The sequence below is a fragment of the Nelusetta ayraudi genome, unplaced genomic scaffold (genome assembly GCF_046127955.1).
Source record: "Nelusetta ayraudi isolate G7.1 ecotype Tasmania unplaced genomic scaffold, CSIRO-AGI_Nayr_v1 ptg000004l, whole genome shotgun sequence".
Classification (NCBI taxonomy): Eukaryota; Metazoa; Chordata; class Actinopteri; order Tetraodontiformes; family Monacanthidae; genus Nelusetta; species Nelusetta ayraudi.
This window is the reverse complement of record NW_027466054.1, coordinates 1,866,538-1,888,810: the sequence shown is the minus strand read 5'-3', so window position 1 is coordinate 1,888,810 and position 22,273 is coordinate 1,866,538. Positions and strand designations below refer to the sequence as shown.

At 47.1% G+C, this 22,273-nt stretch overlaps 1 protein-coding gene across 4 annotated transcripts in view; it reads right to left on the bottom strand.

Moving 5' to 3' along the window:
- The window catches only part of tnrc6c2 (trinucleotide repeat containing adaptor 6C2), a 45,379-nt gene extending 23,339 nt beyond the window's left edge, over nt 1-22,040 (bottom strand). For 3 of the 4 annotated variants that reach the window (XM_076043056.1, XM_076043070.1, XM_076043062.1), the window contains exons 1-4: nt 21,198-22,040; nt 12,091-12,185; nt 11,264-11,285; nt 1,812-2,270 (exon numbers count right to left, since the gene is read on the bottom strand). In XM_076043056.1, the coding sequence (XP_075899171.1) occupies nt 1,812-2,270; nt 11,264-11,285; nt 12,091-12,147 (538 nt within the window). In that variant the 5' untranslated portion in view covers nt 12,148-12,185; nt 21,198-22,040. The remainder of the gene's footprint in view (nt 1-1,811; nt 2,271-11,263; nt 11,286-12,090; nt 12,186-21,197) is intronic. The other variant, XM_076043078.1, reaches the window with a different exon arrangement.
- Nucleotides 22,041-22,273: the final 233 nt, after the last annotated feature.

Here is a 22,273-nt window from a genome sequence, read left to right as displayed (position 1 = left end):
CACTCTTGTGCTTCTGCTGTGCAGCTACTAAATCTATGTGCATGTGTACAATGAAAATGTGTTTGATTAATGGATTTAAAAGGGAAAAAACAAAACAAAGAGACAACATCCCCCTGGGCGACAGTAACCTCAAACAGGAAGTCAGCTCAGCGTCCTCAACGCAGAGTTCATGCCTTGCTGTGAGTCATGCAGAGGAAATGCAAAACGTAATCCAGAGAGAGACATCACACCTACAATATGAAAAATAACTATGAACTAGAAGAGAAAACCATTGCAATCCAAAAAAAAAAAAAAAAATCAGTCTGATTTTTGCACAGCCAGTGTAACAACATTATATAGTTTCTTTTGGATCAACTGCTTGCTGACATGGGGCGTAACCCCGCCTTCGCCACCCAAAGACAGCTGGGAAAGGCTCCAGCACCCCCCCCCCCCCACCCTGCTTGGGTGAAGGAGAAGTGGTTCAAGTAAAAACTAAATGAGATTCATCTTTGCTGACATCCTACACAAAAATATTATCCTCAGAACAATGCTAGCATGCTTAGCTAGCTCTCTTTTCCACGAGCAACATTTAATTAAAAAAAGGAATTAATGGGCTGCACATATATTTCTGAATTCAGCGCGGCAAGTTTAACACTAACTTTATATGTGCCATAACAATTGTCGCAGAACGACTGCCTTGGGGCTATTAGCAAAGCGGACAGGAAAGACATGTTGTGAAGCGGAAGCCCTCAGGACGGGAACGAAAGGGGAAGGAGACAGAAGGAAACAAAGCCATTGGCCACTCTGCCAGGGGCTGTGTTGTACTGAAAGACCCCCGAGAAAACCAGGAACAGGCAAAGAGCAAGAGCAAACGGGAAAACCAAATACTGGACGACGACGACAACAAATAAACTCAACCACTTTTATGAACCTGGTTGATATAAAATTACATTTTGATATAACTAATTTTATTTCTAACGCCCCTGGAATTGCCGCTTCTTTTGAGTGGTTTAACTATCATGTGGATCCGGCCTCAAGGGAGAAAAAAAATGCACTTGACAATGTGATGAATTAATGTTGAAGCTCCAAAAATGACAGTCAATGAATTTGATGGACAAGCAAACAAAGTAAATTTCTGCTCTCTTGTGCGTTGAATGAGACGATCAGAAGTGACCTCAAGGCAAATCTGATGACTGACGGGATTGAAAACAGGAAGACAGCACGGATGTATCAATATTTACACAAGCAACAAATAATCACCTGTCCTCACACTAAGGTACCATCAGTGGTAAGTTCATTAAACAGCTACCACTGGCTACTAAAGTCAGGAATTGGTATGTGGTTGCCTGAACGCGGAGGGCCGAGGCACAGCTATGTTCTGCCATGTGTAAACAAGGCTTTTCCTAGCTCTCCATTTATTACGGCCAGTACAGCAAATTATAGCATTACGGGACTATAATAGAACAGACCCGATTTGGAAGCAACTATCAGACTCTAAATAATAACCACATAGAGACGAGGAAAAAGTGGGGTCCAGGGTAAACGCGTAAAAGTGCTTCATTTTCCCGCCAGGGTCAGCAATGCAATATGTACATGACACAAGCCGAAGTCATGGGAGTGGAATTATATATTCATCACTCATCAAGGCACCCTCCACTACAACCAACTCAGAGCAAATGTAAAATTTAAAATCCAGCTCCTTTCGTGCATGCAATGTGCGAGAACAGAAAATACATGATGATGGAAAGAAGCAGGAAAACGAGATGGTTTGCACACTGTTCAAGTGGAACAACAAAATCCAACTCGGGACTTTTTGCTTTAAAGACACGAACCTGGGTGGCGTTTGCCCTCAGCTGACGTGGCAGAGTTTGGGGCAGCGCTGCTGGTAGTCGTAGAAAAGGAGGAAGAGTAAGACGGTGAGGGTGCAGGGGGCGAGGAAGAGGAGGAAGAGGACGAGGACGGGAGGGTGAGAGCGCCGAGGGCTCCCGCGGGCAGCGGCTGGCCTCTCTTCAGTAGCTGCTTGTGCTCTTGCTGGCGGAAGCGCGGCGGCACCTCTCTGGGCAGATAGCGAGCACTGGCAGAGGGCAACGGGCACGGCTGCGGAGGGGGAGTCTGAGTCGGCAGCTGGCTACTGGAGGAGGCACGCTTGCCATTGCCAGAAGAAGTGGAGGAGGAGGAAGAGGAGTAGGAGGAGGAGGAGGAGGAGGAAGAGGGGGGCAACGTAGGGCTGGCGGGGTGGAGGTGGTGAGGCGGCGGGCCGAGACCAGGCTTAGCGGGGTCAGCTTCTGGCACTGGGTACACGTGCACGCACAGAGAGAGACAAAGGCAAGTGGCAACGTGTTAACATCGCGAGTCAACTCGGACCGTTCTGTGTCTACAAAGCAGACAAAACAGTGGATTTGAGTGGACAGCAACTGACAGAGCAGCGGTGAAAGGAAACTGGTTGGAAATTAGAACACACTGGCACAGAAAACAGGTGTGAATAAAGTCTCAAGCGCGAGATGAGAGTCAAGTGTCAAAGTTTTGCTGATATAATCCTGCTGTTCAGGCTGAACGTTGGTGATGTAGAGTACGCCTGCAAATGATGCCTCAGTTTGTAGACCATATGCTGCTGGAAAACATGCACGTTGGGTAAAGGTCATGTCTTGTCATCTGACACACACACACACACACACACACACACACACACACACACACACACACACACACACACACACACACACACACACACACACACACACACACACACGCCGCAGCTGAATTGGTTGCTTGACCTTTTCCCAACTTTTGTGGTGACCAGTCAGATGTCTGACTAAATGCCGGCCCAGGAGGTGTTTAATCTGTAGGACCTGGATGGATGGAACAGCTGGATTTAGTTCATTGTCAATGGTGCTGCAAGCCCCAAATGAAAGTCCCCACATCTCACTGGAGATCAGTGAAGCTCTGCTACTGAAGCCTGGTGTGCATAGTCTTTTGTTGTTATCATCAATCTGAGCTGATCAAGCAAATGAAAGACACCACGAGCAATACAAAATAACCACAGATTGTGCCAAAGGCTTCCATTCAAAACAATTTGGCCTGATTGTGACCTGGGAACTTGAAATCTTCTCTTCAGGGTTTCCAAAGAAGTTAAGAGGAAAAGGGGGAATGAAGGAGTGCTGGTACTGTTCAGAAATTAGTTCATGAAGAACTATGGTTATAGAAATGATGTGGACATGTTCATGCTTTGCTGCTGCCATGTCTCCAGTATACTGCAGTTCCATCTTTACTCAGCTTGCTTCCTGATTGGCTGCTTGCTCATCTTTCCTCAGTGGTCCACCATACAACCGCGCTGTTTCTCAAAGAACCACATTCGTGTCGCTTTCGTGTGTGTGGCGGTCGTCCAAACAACATTTTGTGGAAGGTGATTATTAGTCTTCCGAGCAGATTGAACCCTAATTCTTTCAAACCATGAGAAAACTGACTGGCTGCTTTGATCTGGAGGGGAGAATCTGGTGTAGGATTTTCTTACACCGTGTGCTCGCCACAGGCTCTGTTCATGCCAAAAAAGGCAACGTGGAGATGAAAACTTTCTCATTCCATTTCAATCAGAGGTCCTGTGGTCCAGCTGTGGCCCATCTGGACCACAACCTTCACCGCTCGCTTGTCGGCTGTCTGAAGTTGAGCCTTGCTCTCAGAACTCTGCCTTGCTGTGGTCGCAGCTTCATACACCCGGTGAGAAGTTATCCTTAATGAAGCTGAGGAGACTGCTGGGTAAAGTCTGTGGATGGAAATCTATTGTAGCACTGAACAAACAGAGCTTCCGTCTGCAGGAACATTTACAGTAACATTTTTTCTTGGTTATCTGAAACCACATGTATGAGTAAACTTGAATCAAACACAGATGGAGAATGAAGGAAATGAGGGAAGGAGAGAAAGTAAGACACCATCCCTGTCCCCTTCAAGCAGCTTCTCACTGGCTGTTTGCTTGCACATCACTGACTCGGGTCACTTCAGCCCGACTGACACTGCCTCAGCCAATCAGACGGCAGGACAGTCTGCCTTCACTGCCATGGTGTCTTCCCCACTACTTCCAATCTATACCCCGGCCTCTCTCTATTTCCTCCAGAGGACCTACAGTATATCTCGCTGATTCCCCTCTTTCGGACAACTTTGTTTGCAGGTTCCTGCCATTACTCCGTCTTCCACTTTCCAGATCAATTAAAGTGCTTTATGTTGTGCTATTTGTAAGAACTAGAGTGTTTCTCCTTTAGTCCATTACCTAAAACAACTTGCACAACTGAAACTGACTTTTCATGCTGTTGAACTGCAGTGGATTGCACTGGACCCTAGATGGGTCGACCTTTATCTATTAGCTGAGGTTCTAATAGAGTCTAATATTAGTAAAATTGTTATTACTCTTAGTCATAATTGTAGAACAGACTGTGTAGTCACTAAAACCCTGTGTGTATATGTGTAAGACACAAGAAGAGCAATTGGCAGCAAGCAACAAGACCATCTTTCTAAATACATAAATGGACATTTTCATCCTTTGAAAATCCATGACCAATACATGAGAGACCTAGATAGGCAGTGTAACGGCTTAAGACAATGAAGGAGAAAAGTGAAAAAAGGAAGGGAAACCCCTTGAATGTGTCTGCTCGTTAAGAAAGCAAAGAGCAAAGGTAAACCTTTACTGGCGCAAGTCTCCGCTCGTAAAAGGCTGTGGAATTCACAGCAAATTAGTACCGTTACGAGCGAATTGCTTATTAGGCTAAGTGGATGATGAGTGGCTATGGGGAAAAGCATTCATCTCCCTTCAAAGGCCTCTAAAGGTGCAGCTGAAGTCTGAGAAGGCCGACTGGAAGCTTTTCTTTGTGCGCAACTCCTTCACCGAACGCTCAGAAGCAAAACAGAACCCCGGATGAGTGACGTAACGGAGAAGCCAAATTCCGGCTTTCGCATTGGCTGCGTCCTCGGCGCCTTTAACTGAAGTTGAAAAGGAGAACCAATTAAAAAAGCGTTTGTATCAAGTGCACTGTAAATTCCATTAAACCCTTCAGCAGAGGCGCGCTCTGCAACCTTGCACAAAACTTTTAATTACCGCCCTTCCTCACAATAAATTGTTAATTATGTTCAATGGGAGAGGGAGAGGATGGAGGGGGCACTGGCGAGAGAGGGTGTTTTTTCATGACCAGAGATTGTGGGGAGGTAGAGGGTTCCTGTCGGGCTCGGGGGAAACCCGGAACTTTAAAATAGCAGGGAAACGACAACGAGGAGGTTGTCGAGTCTGTTTGTGGCTGGAGGTGGCGACAGGAGGAGAATCCTTGAGGCTTGTGCCAGGCAGCGCAGGATCCCACATCCCCCCTCTGCCTATTGTCTGCGGAGCCACTTTATTATGCAGTCGTGTTTATGGAGGGGGGGAGGGAAAGGCGCGCGCACGTACACACACAGACCGATCTGCTTTACACAGTGATGTATGTCTTAACCCGAGCGCAGCGCCGGCAGGGGAGGGGAGGTGAGGTGAGGTGAAAAAATACAGCCAGGTTCATTCTGAGCAGGTGCAGTTTAAGTCCAGCCTTGGAAAAATAAGGCAACAAAAGCTGAAAAGTTTTACAAAATGTGGTCTAGGAAAGACGGGGGTTTGCTGAGCGCGAGAAATTACGTCGAGCAAGCAAAAATGTGCAATCACTGTGACTTCCTGCAAATATCTGCGGCGTCCGAATGCACCAAAAAGCGAAGAAACAAACGATGAAACCAGTAAATGTGCAGGCGGCAGAAGGCCGCTGTTGGCCTGCGTGTTTAATGCACACAAGGGAGAGGCAAGAGGCAGGTGGGCGTGTCTCTGCGAGGTCCCATATGTGAATATAACAAGGGAAAAACAGAAACACCCTCTCTCACACACCAAGGAAAGGCAGATTTTCTCACCCATCACCCACCCGCTCTATAATGGCCTGTTACTATAGAGACTGACAGCGGTCCTACTCATATTCATCTGCCTCCGGTGACCCCGCAGTGCCTCCTGTGACCTCTTCCATCCTCTTCCTCTGCTTTATAATTGCCTCTACTACCTCCATCACATGCATGTTTTCTTATTTTTATGTTTTTTAGTTTGTTTTTTTGGGTTGGGTGTTGAGTGGGTGGACTGGGAGTTCCTTAGCGACCTCTCTCAGCTCCTCACATTTAGGATCCTCAAGAAATGTTCAGCTGGAAATATTTATCCTAAAAGAGGCCGACGTTGGTAGAATAATGCAACTGATATTCACAGCCACTGCACAGGAAGGACGCCTTAATCGTCTCCCAATACCAAGAAATATAACTGAATGTTAAAAATAACCACATTGTTGTCAGCATTTATACTGATGAACAATATCACGGTACACAGTTGAGCAGAGCATGCAAGGCTGTGTAATCGAGTGTTCGGCCTTCTGAAAGCACAGCCATGACCCAAAGATTGCACAGTTTGGATGTACAATACATGGTAATGTGACTTTCACTAAAATCGTATTAAAACTAATGTATTCTGCTTTTAACCCCAGAGTCAATTAATCCATTGCGTAACCTGCCTGGAAATGTGGAAAGTAACTCGCTGGTGAGATCAAACAAACTTTATGCTAAGTCCTTCTCATTGTTTGGCAACTCAGGTTTTAAAAAGAGTCTTCTGACCTCTGGTGCACATGCGATAGGACAAAGGGAGTCATCCAACCAGCAGTTTATTACTGTCTGTAATTGTTTCTACTGCCATCCACTTAAGTTAAAAATATTTAGAAAACAACACATTCACGGTTTTGATTTTTTTGTTTGGTCTTAAACTGTGAAGCCCCTCGTACGGTCACACGTACACTAACACCGCCGTGTCATGGCACAGTAAAGCTGCATCCACCCGATTGTTGACACGCGGCAGCGCACTGCTGGCAGACTGGGGATGTGGTGGGGGAGGGGCCGGCTACCCATAGACCCCCATTGTCGGCGGCTTCGGCGCGATGATGCTGCCACGCAAACACGGCGAGGGGGGGGGGCATTGTCTGAGCTCGTGCACGCCCCTCTTGTTCCCCCTTTCTCTCCGCCTCGCACCCCCCTCCCCTCCCCTCCCCTAGCGCTGTGAACACATAGGCGGGTGGGGTTGGTGGGGGAAACAATTATGCTTGGCAGCCATAAATCCACGGGACGTAATTCACGAGCTACTTACTATTAATTCACTGAGTGTTTGTAAATGTGGTTAACAGAAGTGAAAAGCGGGCCAATCGCTAAAGTAAATTAGCCCCTAATTAGATTGTGATTCATGCAATTCCGTTTCAAAAAAGAGTGGCCCGACGCAATTAATAGCATGTGAAATTGCAAATTAATCCAACGCAGAATTATACGACGCGCTCGTGTTTATGTCCATCTCTCTCGACGCGTAAGAAGAAAAGAAAAACATAAAGGCTCCGTTATCAGCGCGGTGGTGCCGTACGAATGCGCCGCTCCTCAGACGAGGCCGCCCGGCCGAGCGCACTGAGAGGGCGGAATAAAAAAAATAATGTTGATAGAAATGGAGTGGCTAATGAGGACAGAGACGAGGCGGCGCCGTGACCTGTTTGTTCTGCAATGTTTGTGCAGGGGGATTGTGAGGAAGCAGCAAAAAAGCTAAACTAAATAGCAGAGCTCTTATTAGCACATGGGAATGCTACAACTGCACCGCTGCCCGTTCCGCGCAAGACGCTTTAATGAATTGCATTTGTGTACATTTTTTCCATATGCCGTTTCTCTCACGGCCCCCGTCAAAATTCCTGCGCGTGAACGCGTGGGCGCCGGTTTGTGTGTGGCGGGCAAATAGGCTGATTGTGATTGCGGTGCGAGCAGAGATTGTGATGGAGCCGCGTGTGTGCCGGGAGTGAATAATCAGCATCCGTCGGAGGTAATGTGTGGCGGGAGGCAGCGAGGGAGGAGAGGGAGGAGAGGGAGGGAGGGAGGGAATGAATGTCAGGGGGGTCTGGGCTGTTTGCGGGTGGTGGCGGTGGGGAGGTGGCTTGGAGACGAGTCCTCCTGAAAGCCGTGCGTTGGCTGAGGCTCCGTGGCTAATGGGGGGCAGAGGAGTTAATTCCAATGCAGCAAAGCTTTATCTCATTTTCATACATATGAACGCGGCGAGCTGAGATCGATTACCGCAAACAAATTGAAATGGCTGCGACCGAGGTGGGGGTGGGGGGGTGCCCGGGAGGAGCGAACGAAGAAGGATGCGGAGGACGAGGATAGGGGGTGGAGTGGAGGGGGAGCGGCGTGGGGGTGGGGGGGTGGGTGGTCGTTGCAGTGGTGGGTGTCCGTGTGTGTCTATGAATTTCTGAGAGTGTATGAGGAAGGCAGAATTCACTGACGTGGATGGAAAAGCACAAATCACTGCCGCATACCAATTTTATCTGCCGCTGCTACCTGCACACACACACACACACACACACACACACACACACACACACACACACACACACACACACACACACACACACACACACACACACACTTCTATTATTTAGTGTCATGCATTTTAAACTCAACTTATTCCAGATGATAACATCTCCCTTTCAAGAGATATTGCGTATGGAAATTTCTAAGGGCCTGATGGCTCGCTGAAGTATTCGTTTTCAAACTGGCCACCCGTCCCCATTTCTGCATCCGCCGCCACCACCAGCACGGCACAGCCTCTACCGCGCTATGCACATAACGTAAAACAATTGCTGGGGTCATTAGTTCTTGACTCTACAAGCCTTCTTGCTCACTCCTGTCGGTTATTTTTGGCAAGCATCTTAAGTTTTCACTGCTTCATTACTTTCTTTCCTTCCTTCCTTCCTTCCTTCCTTCCTTCCTTCCTTCTTTCCTTCTTTCCTTCCATCAAGGAACGCCTTGCTAGACTTCCCCTTCTTTCCTTCTTACTCACTCATTCTTTTTCATAACTTGGTTTTCAAAGTTTCCTTTTCTCTACTGCCAACAAACCTGGTGACAGACCATACACCGATTTAGGGCTGCCTGATAAATATGGCGCCTTTAGACAACGCAGATATAAAAGAGCTTCTTTGTGTATAAACTGTGTGCGATCCAAAGAAGTGAATTGTTAAAAATAAAGAGAAATGCTATCACTGCATGCCATATCAACTTTCCTTACCATCACACTAATTCTTTCCCAATATATCAATTTACATACAACGCTGCAAGTTGTTACTTTCCAACTTTACAATATGCTTCTTCTTCATAGGATTCAACATGAAAGAAGTTGGAGATGGCAGCGAGGGGAGAAACAGCTTTTCGAGAAGGCGGACCCCTCAGACAGAACACCTAGGACCTGGTGGGCAACCATCTGCCTTCCGAGTGTAGTTCAAGCATTGCAAAGACAAAGCTGCTTCATTAAGAATCCTGTGCACTAAAGAACTGCGTACAAATAGAAACAGTCACTACTGTGATCATCTGGAGTTTCTCTCATACTGGAGATTTCCTATTTGAAACACAAGACGAATTGTATGCAGTAGACAACAACAACAACAACAGACGGCACTGCATGTGAAGGCTTCCTTCAACGAACAAACGAATGCTTGGAGAAAAAAAATGGGCTCCTTGAAAATGTAATTTGTTTGCTCTTTAGGATTCTCTTTATTTTCTTTGACACAACTTTTGTCAAAAATCTGCCCACATTTATAGTTATTTCCTACAAGAAAAAGAGCCAGGACAAACTGATGCGCGGCTTGTTTTGATCCGAGGCGGATAGCTTGTTGGTTAACAGGCTGAGCAGCCCACAGTCGGCGCAGTGAGACACATGGAGGCGGGGGAATTGAATAGAGAGGTCAGAGTTCAAGAGAAGTGGCGGTGACCTTTGTCCGAACCCAACAGCTTCACCCAGATGGCCAAGCTGCGGCTCAGACTGTGGGATGCAAGATGCTAAGAGGCGCGACACTTGACTTTGACTAAATTTCAATTTGCAGACAGCAAATTCTGGTTCATTTAAAGTTCCAGTGTGCAAAACTTTTAAGGAAGCCCACAAAGACCCTTGTTTATGTATAATGTTATATATACATGAGAACCATTCTAAGGGCAGGAAAACCAAATGACCTTTATTGTACTGCAAGTATAGACTTTTCTTAATGTTTTTATGGGCGGTATACAAAGCTTTTACCACAATAAAAATCATAAATCAAGCCAAATTTTACACACTAGACCTTTATTTTAGAAATCTCTAAATCTGAGGAAAAAAAGTGAACAAAAGAAAGAGCAGAAGTAACCAGGTCAGATACTGGGTGAATTTATCTCAGCCACCTCGGCCAAGCCCCGACCATACAGCAGTGTAGATACTTCCTTTACAGCCGCCATCGAATCATAACAGCACAATTGCTTCATGACATTGTAAAGTGTCATTTACGTGTGTGCTCTGCACACTGGAGAACAACACGGAACAACTGGCGTTCTCACTTTATCCACCTTGTGGCCGTCGAGTCATTTTTGACCGTGGTGTTGTGCGTGTGAACGAGTGTGAAGTGCACGTGGAAAGAAGGAATTGCACAAACTCGCATTAGTCTAACAAACTGGGCTTTTAGAACCATCCTAGGACAACTAGAGGAGGCCAAATCAAGAAGGAATCATTTTCAACATGGCTGCCCACATTCTTATTTTATTTACACGAGTGAAAAAATAATTATAGAGCCCTACGCCACCCTCAAGCACAACTAGGAAGTTTTAGACGCACATTTAAACTGACCCTACTGGGGTATTGGTGTCGGGGTAATCCCAGCCTAGCTTGGAGAGGACTGGCAGCAGATGCAGGGCTACTTACACCAGGCACCGTTGCATCTTGGGAGAGCAACTCAGGGCAGGCGAGGACACGGCTTGTGCAGCCCTGCCCCTCGCCGTGCCTCAGCCCAGCTCAAAGCCATTTCTTTTATTCCACTCCCGCTCTCCCACACGCTGGCCCAACCCCCCCCCCCTGCCCCCTCCCCCAACGCACCACACACGCTCAGCGTGCTTGTCTGGGTGCCCTCACGCTTCGCTGCCCGGCGCTGCGGGCACACTGGCCGTCACTCCGCATCACTCCACGTGCACTGCAGTCGCTCCGCTGCGTGTGCGCGTGTGCGCCGGACGAGCACACTGGTCGAATGGCACGGCTGTGCATGCACGTGCAAAAGCGCGCGTCCATCTGGGTGCCGGAATGCCAAATGCTGCGCGAGAGCGCGACGCGTTTTGTGTTTCGGTGTGTACGTGCACTTTTCTGGGTCAGTGTGTTTTAATTAGAGCTGATTAATGCCTCATCGGTGGCTTGAATGCAATTTTAGGAAATGAGGCGACTCACCTTTGGGCTTCTGATCAGTGGCCTGCGGGGAGAAAGAAGAGAGAGAGAGAGAGAGAGAGAGAGAGAGAGAGAGAGAGAGAGAGAGAGAGAGAGAGAGAGAGAGAGAGAGAATGGGCTCAATGATCACGCTGGGGGAGGGGATTATTTTATGACTGGAAGTAAACAGTGAAAATGTGTTCAGTAAACCCAGAGGCCTGCATAAAACGAGCACGATTCTTTGAGTGCATCCCACATCCTTAAAATAGCATGGATACATATTGACAGTTTTTGAAGTTAGACATTAGAAGTTAGTTTATGGTCTACGACAACTAATTGTCCGATAGTGACCCACACTCATTATGTGGTGCCGACATAATCACCCCTTTGTGGAGGAGTGGGCGAACTTTTCGACTGGTGGGCCACAATGGCTTGTAAAATGTGGCAGAGGGGCCGGAGCAGCAGCAGATGGATGGATGGTTTTGGTGAGCCACCTCATAGGAGGACAAAATATATGATGGCATATGTAGAAAACTGCTTCAATGTCAATTGAAAATGAACCAAAGCAAAGTTGCAACCAAATCAGTGTCTTTGAAGCCCCACGGTGTTTAGCTCTTTATTGAAATCACTCTGAAAACACTGAGAACATGGAGGAAATACAGCTATTTTATGACTGACTGACTATCAATGTCATTTCTTGAAGTTCGGCGGGCCGGATTGAAAAGCTTAACGGGGTGCATATGGCCTTCGGGGCGTAGTTTGCCTATGCCTGCCTTTGTGAGTTTAAAACACAAAAACCAGCATCTTCAAGTCAAGCAAAGTGTTCCACTGTGCCAAAGGTTCTCCCTCACCTTTTTCTGAGTGACGTCCGTCTTTTCTTCTTGCTTTTTCTTTTTCTTTTCTTCCATCAAATGGTTCTCTTTCTTCTGTCGCTAGCTTTTTTCCACTGTCCAACAAAAACACAAGAGAGGGTTTTGAGGAAAGGAAACATGTCAGGGTTGAGCTAAAACACCATCAGAAATCTGCAGATCTTATTTATTAAACAGGATATACATCTTGTTCATTTCAGCATTTTTCTGTTCCAAAGACCAAAAAAAATTCAGATCCATATTAAACAGTGTTTGTGAGTGGACTCATGTTCACATACACTCAGTTTTGAGCGTACACTTTCCTTTGAGCCACAACCAAAGCACGTTTTTGCTCTTGCGATACAACTGGGGAGTTACAGAGACGCAGAAAAGTGAGGACGAAAAGAAAGGAAGAAAGGAGAGTAGAGGAAGAAAGTCATGCAAAGCATAGAAAAGACAAACTGCAGATGTGACAGAATGTTTTGAGGACGTGTTGAAAGGCACGTTCACTGCCAAGTGCAGAGAAAAAAAAAGAAAAGATCAACTTTTCTTTTTTTTTCTTTTCCCAAAGCATTTATGTTTAATGAAACTGCATTTACAATAGACATGAGTCAGAATAGCTGGACAACCTGGCTGGGAGCTCGTTGGTGAAACCTCCTCAATCATGAATGTTTACTCAGAGCAATACACCTACCAAAAAAAACAAGCAGCGCAATTCAAAAAAATTTTTTTTGCCAGTGTGTTGGTGAGTTTGGATGCATTTTTGTATTTGGGGGCCAACGGAGTTTTTGTCATCACTGTATGAAATATGTGCGTGATCTGATTTGAACTGGAAATCCATTAAAAGATGACGTTCACAAGAGATGAGTTGCATTATTCGTATGGTCCGCTGCCATTTGTAGATAAGGACCAGGATAAAACGGCTGCACTGAAAGACGAAACGATGGGCTTGTTCAATGATGAATTGACTCATTTGGCGTATCTCTAAAAAGTAAACAGAATTCAGAGTGTGCCAACATATCCCCAGGATATGAATTAAAACGTGAACGTATGAATGAATCAGGCTGATAACTGAAGATGAGAGAGACACTTGCCGCCCACTGCTCGGCCCACTGGTGCACTGTGGGTAGCTGTCACTCAGAAAGCTGCTGTGATAGTTTTGCAGCGTGTCTGTGGCAGTGACGGAGATACTAAAGCTGACTAGAGCACTAATACCAAAGCAATGCGAAGGCTGAGTTTAAAACGAAACCTTATTTTGGTTTTCCTTCAGGATTCTCTGTTTATTTGCTCCCTCCTCCATCTTTCCCTTGCTTGGGTTCAGTCCTATTTTTCCCACTGAGGAGCCCATGTGTGTCATTGTGACAGCTCAGTCGCTAAGGGGGGGGGGGGAATGCTGCCCTTGGATAATAAATAGAAAGTTTATTTATGCGCGGGTGTATTTGTGTTGGCCATCCAGACGCTATGTGGCATGTACGGTATATAGTGTGCACTCAATCATCAGGCGCGATTTTGTAATGCAACACAGCAAAGGACGCAATTTTTTTCTGCTAAAGCCTATTCAGCATTGTAACAGCAATAACAAGAGGGAAACAAGAGCAGACGTCGACTGTGCAAACGGGGGGGGGGAAGGCACTCGCTCACCCTGCCAACTCTACAAAGCATCAGTTGCACCGCAGTGCTGATCTGATCCAATCAGCTGCGTCAATCTGTCAGTCTCACCAGCTGAAAGCGGATCCATCATGTCCTACATCATCTGCTGCCGCCTCACTGAGCCCCGACGCTGGCTGGATGTCATTTTGTTTGTCGTTTTTAACTCAATCCAATGTCGTAAGGCAATGTGAAGTCTTTTAGCCAACACGGTCAATGGCAAAGAGAACTTCCTCCGTCACTTCCACGGCCGGCCAATTCACCTTGCCTGTCCCTCAGTGGAGCTTAGATCAGCACTGACCCGGGGTGTCTGTGCGCTGCCTGACAGTTTTAAGTTCACCCTCAGTGCCACTGTGACGCTGCAAATAGGAACAAATATATCCTGTTGTGAGAACACAAACTGTCTCAGAGTGCCATCCAGTCTTTTCCTATGTTAATAGCTAACAGTGCTCCCAGTGACAGACAGTAAAATACAATGGGGAAGAAAAAAAATTGTATTGCGCTCCTTGAAACCTAAAAGTCAGAGGTGAGGTTTGTGTTGATAACAGCGATGCAAAAATGTGTCTATTCTCATCAAACTCACCATGTTATATGACATGCATGGTGATATGTCCTTGATCTTGTTTGAACCACCACCAAACAGAAACTGGGGGGCCTTGGCCTTAAAACTGCCGGGCAAAACACCTCATTTCAACTAATAATCAACAACAATGGAGCAGGATTTCTCCTCCGACTCTATTTTGACCTCTGTGATTCTACACTGAAGCACTACAACAAATAAGTGGCAAGGTAGGAAACAGTGCAAGTCTAAATCAGCAGTGTCTGTGGATGAATGGTAAAGAAAATGCATAGTAAGGCAGTATCCTGACCTTGTGTGCAACAATACAGGTTCACATCCACTGCCTGCCTGATTAATCCATAGAGAGACGGCATGACAACAGCTGCAAGATGAAGAAATGAAGAGTCTCGAAACCCTCACAGAATTGAGCCCATTGCACAGAGGCAGTCTGTCTGATGCCTGTCACTTCCCGCAGATACAGAATGGGAGAGGTGGGAGATGAGAGGCAAAGATGGGGACGATGAGAGGAAGGGGGAAGAAAAAAAACAAGCAGAGGATGAAAGCTGACACAGAGAAACACCAATTAGAAACGACAGCCGCCAGAGAAGCAGACGGGGCATGGAGAAATATGACTGTGGCGAAGGAGAGAAAAGCAAGAGACCATTCTCAACGGACGAAGGAATAAAGAAAGAAACAGAGTGGACCGAAGTTGAGGCGGGCGGACGAGAAGAGGAGAGGAGACAGAGGAGAGAAGAGCTAACAAACCCATGCAGTGGGATTTTTGGTGTGAAACCAAGCAGAGATAGAGAGAAGAGAGAGAAGACAAAGGGGAAAAACAATGACGGAGGATAAAATAAGTAAAAGGGAAGCAGGCGGAGGAGGACAAAGAAAGTAAGGGAAGAAAACCCCCAGCCTGAACCGCTGCAGGGACGGCACGCAGCTCCACACAGTTGTTTGGGGTGAACGTGGCGACGCACAGAGGCAGACGGTTTGGTCTGAAGGGTGTCTCGTCCCCCACAAAGATGCACATTCAGCTCGGCGCGCATTCATGCGGAACGAAAGAAGGCGCAAAGCCCTGCTGGGCTTCGTTACATGGGACACAATCGCTGAGAATCAAAGACTCGACAAGCGTCCCCATTTCAGCGCCGAAGGAATCACGTCATGTAAAGAATGTGTGGCAGCGTGAGTGTTTACTTAAACTGATAGCCCAGTAAAACATGAACACATTCAACTTCCACAGCTGATAAGTGGCCATAATGCTGTTGTTTGTGGGCGTTTCCAACACACAGCGACGCCCACGCACTCAAAGTCGGGGGTAAGAAAAACAGAGCACGCTTTATTGTCACAAGACTGGACTCGTTTTAAATGAAGCGTGGAGGAGATGTTGTAAGACCCCGGGAGGCAGGGGACTGACGGAACGCCACCTGGTGGGTGGAGGTGGAGGCGGCAGCAAAAAGAACGGGGAGGTGGGAATCAAGACAGTGCACGAGCCAGAGCTTTACTATAAATAACAGCTTTGAGGTTTTGCTTCCGGAAAATTAGCTCTCAGAGTCTCGGCCGCTTCCTCTGCCAAGTCAATATGAAACTTTTAACACAATGGCAGCTCATTAAGTGGGAAAACAGCGCAGCGCCCGAGACCAAGCGTCGCAGCCAGAGCTCATTGAATTCAAGAAGATTCTGTCAAGCCGAGTGCGTCGGTGTATGTAGTTTGTCTTCGCCTCTGACTGCTTTGTGTTGACAACAGTGCGCACTTGTGAATTTTTAATTGGCCCGAGACGTAAAGGGGGATTTCCCGCGATGGGAAGACCAGTGGGTGGCGAACCGCTGCAGTCAGTCAGTGCGTTTACATGCAGAGCTTAATCGGACGAAGCAATAATTCGGTTTTCTCGTCCAATCGGAGTTCTCACCTTGGTCCCCATATACATGCAGCTGAGAAATTGGAATTATTGACGGGAACGTGTCCTCCTCCCAACACTAGGGGGTGGAGTGAGTCTTTTCAGCCGGTCAGCTGCTTTCGGTTGACATATTAAATCATTATGATATGGAACGATAGTTCATAATGTACGTGTTACTCACTTTGCAGATGAGGTGTACTCTATTTCTTGTGCTCATGGTGATTTTAAAAGGCAGACAAGAACGTCGCCTGCTGTTGGAGGGCTACAACAACACAATGTCTTCGATGCTACGCTTTGTGCCGTCGCTACGGACCCGAAACTCTCGTTCTTGTTGGATGCGGGTTCGGAGCACAGACTGGTGGGAGAGTTTGTGTACAGGTTTTGCAAAGGAACGGTGTCTTCAGTTATACACACGCTCATTAAAGTGCCGTCCGTGGAGGAAGCTCGTGCTGCTGCACGCCGTTTCCAGCAGAATAACAGCGAAATTACCAAAATAAAAACAAATCAGGAAAACATCTCTTTGGTGTGCTTTTATTTACAAAGTTAAAATTCTTCTAACTTACAAAAAATGTGAACGAAAAGTTAGAAATATAAATACGAAGGAATACGTAGTTGTTCAGGGTGCGCAAAGCCGGAGCCCTGCATTTGCTGCGCTACCTTTTTAAAAAGGTCTCCGTTGGGCGTTATTTTAATATGTCCGTCTCTTTTAGAAGAGAAAGCATCGCCCCGGTCTCATCCTCTCTCCAAATGTCAACATTCTTATTCGCGTTTGCCAGGTTGTTTCGCACCGTCTGTTTTGTTAAGACGATGTACTTGTGCGGTCATGATTCGCGAGAGGGAGGCGTGGCGCGTGTGCACTCGCGTTGTCCAGTTAATAGTCCGACTAAGGCGTATACATGGCAGAGAAATTCAAATTCCAATCGCATTATCTGGGGGTCTCAGTCGGAGTTCTCCGATTCCAATCGGAGTTCTCAAACTCCGATCATAATCGGACTAAGGCAATAATTCCAATTTCTCCAGTGCCATGTAAACGCACTCAGTGTGAGCGACGGGGTCGATGGTAGAGACACTTGAACCTGAACTGGCCCCTGAAAAGCGAGGTTGAGATCTTGTCGACACGTGTGGGAGTTTATATTCACCGTCGACACCAGCAGGTGACTTCTCCTGTGTGTGACCGGGCACTTGTGACAAGTGTTGAAAGCTATAAAGAGGAACTGGTAAGACATGTAAGGTACTATATAAATGCAAGTATATATAGGGTGTGTAATTCAGCTTGGAGACCGAGAGACGATCTGTGTGTGGTAAGCGGGCTTCTGCTCTGAGCACTGTGAGAGCTGTGGGGTCAGAGGGTCTTTGCTGCAATGAGTTGGACTTCCTAATGTAGGTTTTGGGCTGGGAAATTTGTAAAACGGAGGACTGGCCCGCCCAGCGTGTCCTCTGTCAGCCACCATGTGATGCTCCCCTTCCTTCCCCCCACATCCCTCCAATTAGCTGACATGGAGCATAGGGAGGCAAAGAGGCCTCAGTACATTGAACATTCCCCTGGACCCCTGCCAAGACTCGCAGGCTGCAGCTTGCCCGTTTCGGCTTCAATCCCCACACCCCCAACCTCCCTAACCCCCCCATCACCCAACCCCCGGCCCTCCCTGCTTCCATCCTGGCTTACCCCTGATGGGGCCCCTAAGCCCCGGCTCCCTCCACTGGCACACAAGCTGGCCAAAAAGGAGGGGTGTTTCTCTTCAGAGTCTTAACCCGCTCCGTCCGCCACAGGACTCCTTAATAGCTCTCCTGCACCTTTCACATGCAAAGCCTCGCGTGTCACATTTTATACCCTACAGCTGAAATGCATACGAGAACCAAAGCTGCGATTAATTTGCCCCAGTTGACTATGCCTCACAGAGTACTTCAACTCTTAATCAGCCAATGGAAAAAAACAAAAACAAACCCTGAGCTTTAACTTTGTATGCCTTACCACATATAATATCCAAGCAATTAATTAGGCCCACCAGGACAATCTATGACTACAACACGAGAAGGCTGGTCAAGCGTAGCACATCCCACAACACCAGAACCTGTCATCAGCGTTTCCACAGTGATGGTGATCAGAGTCAGGCTTTTGATAATTCACTGTTTAGACACAGTAACAGTTATCGCAACATTTGTTTGACATATGTTTGGAGCTCGTACTTTAGCTGAAGTAAAATGACAGACTTCCTGACACATTGTGTCGAACGAGGCAATGAGGAGGCCAAGTGACGCGCCTGTTGAAGTTTGCAACGTTCGACTTCCTGGATACGCATCTCTGCTGTTGTTCTTCACACCCTCGTAAACGTTTGGTTTGCTCCTTCCTGGCTGGCTCTCAATCAAACGCGCAAAACGATTTTAATCTTAGCAGCTGCTAAACAAATCCAGCTGACGTTACGGTCGGTGCGTTAGCACTGGTCCGGCACCGTGCAGCAGTGCTTTTCATGTTATCCACAGTAAAGGTCAATGACAAGGGGAAAAAATGGCAGGGAAGAGGTGTAACTGGGCAAGGATTAACAATGCAAGGGCTAACAAGGGATAACCATTCATTTTTCAGTGGGAAAGGTATTAGATTAAATGGTTAAACGCTTAAGTATTACAAGCCTTTGTTTGTGGCCGCAGCTATTCAGAGGTACATTTGGAAACCAGGCTAACGATGGCAATCAGACTGGGAGGTTGTCGTGTTTGGGCTGTGCAGGGTCAGACGAGGTAAAGGAGGCATGGACTTCCCTTGGAACAAATGACTTTGTCCCCATGGCAATAAGGAAGTGCTACTCCCAGGGTTGTCCTCATGCAATTCATTTTACTCAATGCCTGAGTGCCAACTGCCTTGAGGCAGGATGGATCCAGATCCAACACGGGTTATGGGTGCCAACATGGCAAAAGCAGAAATCACTGAGGTCACACACACAAGAGAGAAAAGAGAAATTTCTGACTCTGTGAGATCTTTCTGCACAAGGGGAAAACAAACCAACACTTCAAGGTTTAAATCAGCAATGACATTTACATGTCAACAAATTTACCAATGCAGACACAACATCTTCATTCTAACACTGCATTTCTTGCGACCAAATACTCAAATAACTAACATTTACCCAAGTTCTTTTTATCCCTTGAGTGACACGTGAACACAACATTCGTAAAATTAATTCTACCTTTCTCACACAACACTGGAGTATTTCTTTTCTTCCATTTGCAACTTTTCTACGCACGCACCGAAGGGCCCCAGCAACATCCTTACACCATCCCTACTGTGTGCTGCTCAGCCCTCTGGAAAGATGGGCGTGCATTTGAGAGGACCCTTGACCCTGAATATAAAAAAGGGCCGTGTACGGTGTGTGTGTGTGTGTGTGTGTGCGTGTGCGTGCCTGTGTGCGTGCACATGTCTGAGTCAGCTGGGGTGTCTGATGCAAGCGGGAGGCAGCTTGCGACCTGGCTAACTGCAGGGCATTAACCGACTGCCTTGGCTTTGAGTTAAGACACAAATGGCTTCACACTGTCGACAAGCATTCCTGAAGAGAATTCTATGACGGACCTGGATGCAAGCAAACAATATTTTCTGACAACATGGCTTCAATAGGGTGACAAAGACAAGGGCACGTCGACAGAATGCATGCACGACTGTGGATGAATGCCCTCGCATGCTCGGAAAAATTTGCCTCTGCACCATACACACATGCATGTGTGTGTCTCTACTGCTAATGCACATTTTTCATTTCATCACCTCACTGGTGTGTGACGATAGAGATAAGGCAGTGAAGACAGAGATGTCAGTGTAGAGGGAGGACGGGAGAGGAGGGGGTTGAGGAGGAGGGGGGGGGTTAAAATTGAACGGGAAATTATGTACTTCAATTAAGACATGGGGAGAACATATTAAAAGCCATACTCCAGTGCCTGGGGACAGGATGCAGGAAGGGAAGACGCAATGCGAGGCGACAGTTCAATCAGAATCCCGGGCTTTCTCGCCACGCCGCAGGATAAGGAAAGGCAGGGAGGAGAGACAGGACGGCTCGGTTTAATAATGTACTCGAAATTAGTGTACAGGAATGCACGGTAATGTGCAAGATACGCAATGTGATACACGGTTGCAAATTTAACCGCTGACCATGAAACAGAAAAAGAATGGCGACAAAGGAATGCATCAGGGTTAAAATGCGAGTACGGACCTTTGTAGTGTTGGACGTAAAATACTGCACCCACGATGTGCAGAGACAACAAACGACCAAAGAGCACCGAAGAGCATTCCATTCTCAGTTAAATTCACATTTAAACTGGGAGAAAACCCCGAGGAAGCGTCTGCCCGGGTATGTCTACCCGAATGGCATTGTCGTCTGGAAATAGGGGGTGGGGGGGAGGCAAAGCTGTGGATTCACCAGTCGGAGAAACCCCCACATCGCACACTCACATGTACAGAGTGTGCGCCGGTCCACCCAGCCAATGGTGGAGGAGTGATGATATAACACAAAAAAGTTGCCAAGCATTTTCATATAAAACCACTGCACATGGCACAAACACTCAAAAGCAGCACGTGGGAGAACACCTCCGATAGGTCAGACTTGTGGTTCTCATCTCATCACACATCCATCCCTAAAATTGGCAGGGGACCCCCCCCCCCCCCCTCCCCTCCCTCCTCTCCCCACCACCACCACCCAAAACACACAAACGGGTTGTTTGGGTGTTCCCTACACAGACTGTGGTTTATAACACGTCTCTTAGCACCAGAGACACAAATATGAATGACATGAGGAGCGATGAGGCGTTCTTATCACATTGTTTTAGGAGGTTTATGAGACACTTAGAAGAGCTGATTGTATCAGATAAACGGTTAAATTGCAATCGGTTTACTTATTCGATGAGTCCTTAGGACTAGTCAGTGATCACTTTATCGCATTATTTATCGTTTTATTATATTTAATCAACCACACATCACACATGACGTTTAGAAATCGCTCGCACTAAAGAAATTCAGCATATTTGAAACTCACCTCGCGTTAACAGCTTTGGCAGCTTCCTTTGAAGAGTCGGTGCATGGCAGAAAAAGATGGCAAAAGGGGCATTCTCCAATGCCAAATTGCTCAAGTTACCCGTAAAAAAAGAGATGGAGCGGAGATTCAGTTGCAGTTGAAGTCAGACTTGGCAGATTAAGCCGACCGCTGCTGCCGCCGCCGCCGCCGCTGAAGCAGCTTGGTGAGAAGATACCGAGGTAAACAACGGCTAGTCAGTCAGACACATCTCACACAGCAAGTCGCGCTAATTAATGCTTCGAACGGAAAAAAAAAGTAAAAAGAAAATTAATAAACGTACAGTATGAAATTAGACTCGACGGGGAAAAAAATTGTTAAAACGTCACAATATAATGGGAGTCGGGGAGAGGGACGAAGCACCACTATATAAAACAAAAAACAAAAAACAAAAAACAAACGAACTTTGAAAGCAGCTAAATGATGAAAGGTAAATATAACGTCAGGGATAGATGGCGTCGACCGGGTAGAAAAAAAAATATATATATCGCCGATGAGTTCTTGCGTATTGGAGGCAAGCCGACGGCCAGCCAGTCAGTCAGCCAGCCAGCCAGCCAGCCAACTTGTTTTAAAGTGCAAAAAAAGAAATGTTAGTTTTAGGTCGCCAGGAGGACGACTAGCCAGGGGCCGGCTACCGCGAATGCAACGTGAGAAACGACTCCGGAGAAATACATTCTGTGAGGATCCAGACAGTCATGGCAGGCGTTCAGTGAGCTCCCGTTGACAGCGGTCTCGCAGCCATTTTGTTCAAACTAACAACACCGCAGTCTCTCCCTCTCCTCCTCCTCCTCCTCGGGAGCGCACAGACCAGGAAGTGGGATCCACATACGTCACCCTCGACCAACCAAACAGCGGCTCCAAACTCCTCCTCCCACCGCCAGCCAGCCCGCCCCTCTCTCCCTCCCACCGAGCCGAACCCGCAGGACGGCGCAAGACGAGTGACAGGCTCCCCGATCATATTTCCGAGGTAATTGCCGAGGCATGCAGCCTGTACTGGACGGAAACAAATGGGCGCTGGTATGAGTGTTTGAGGATGACTC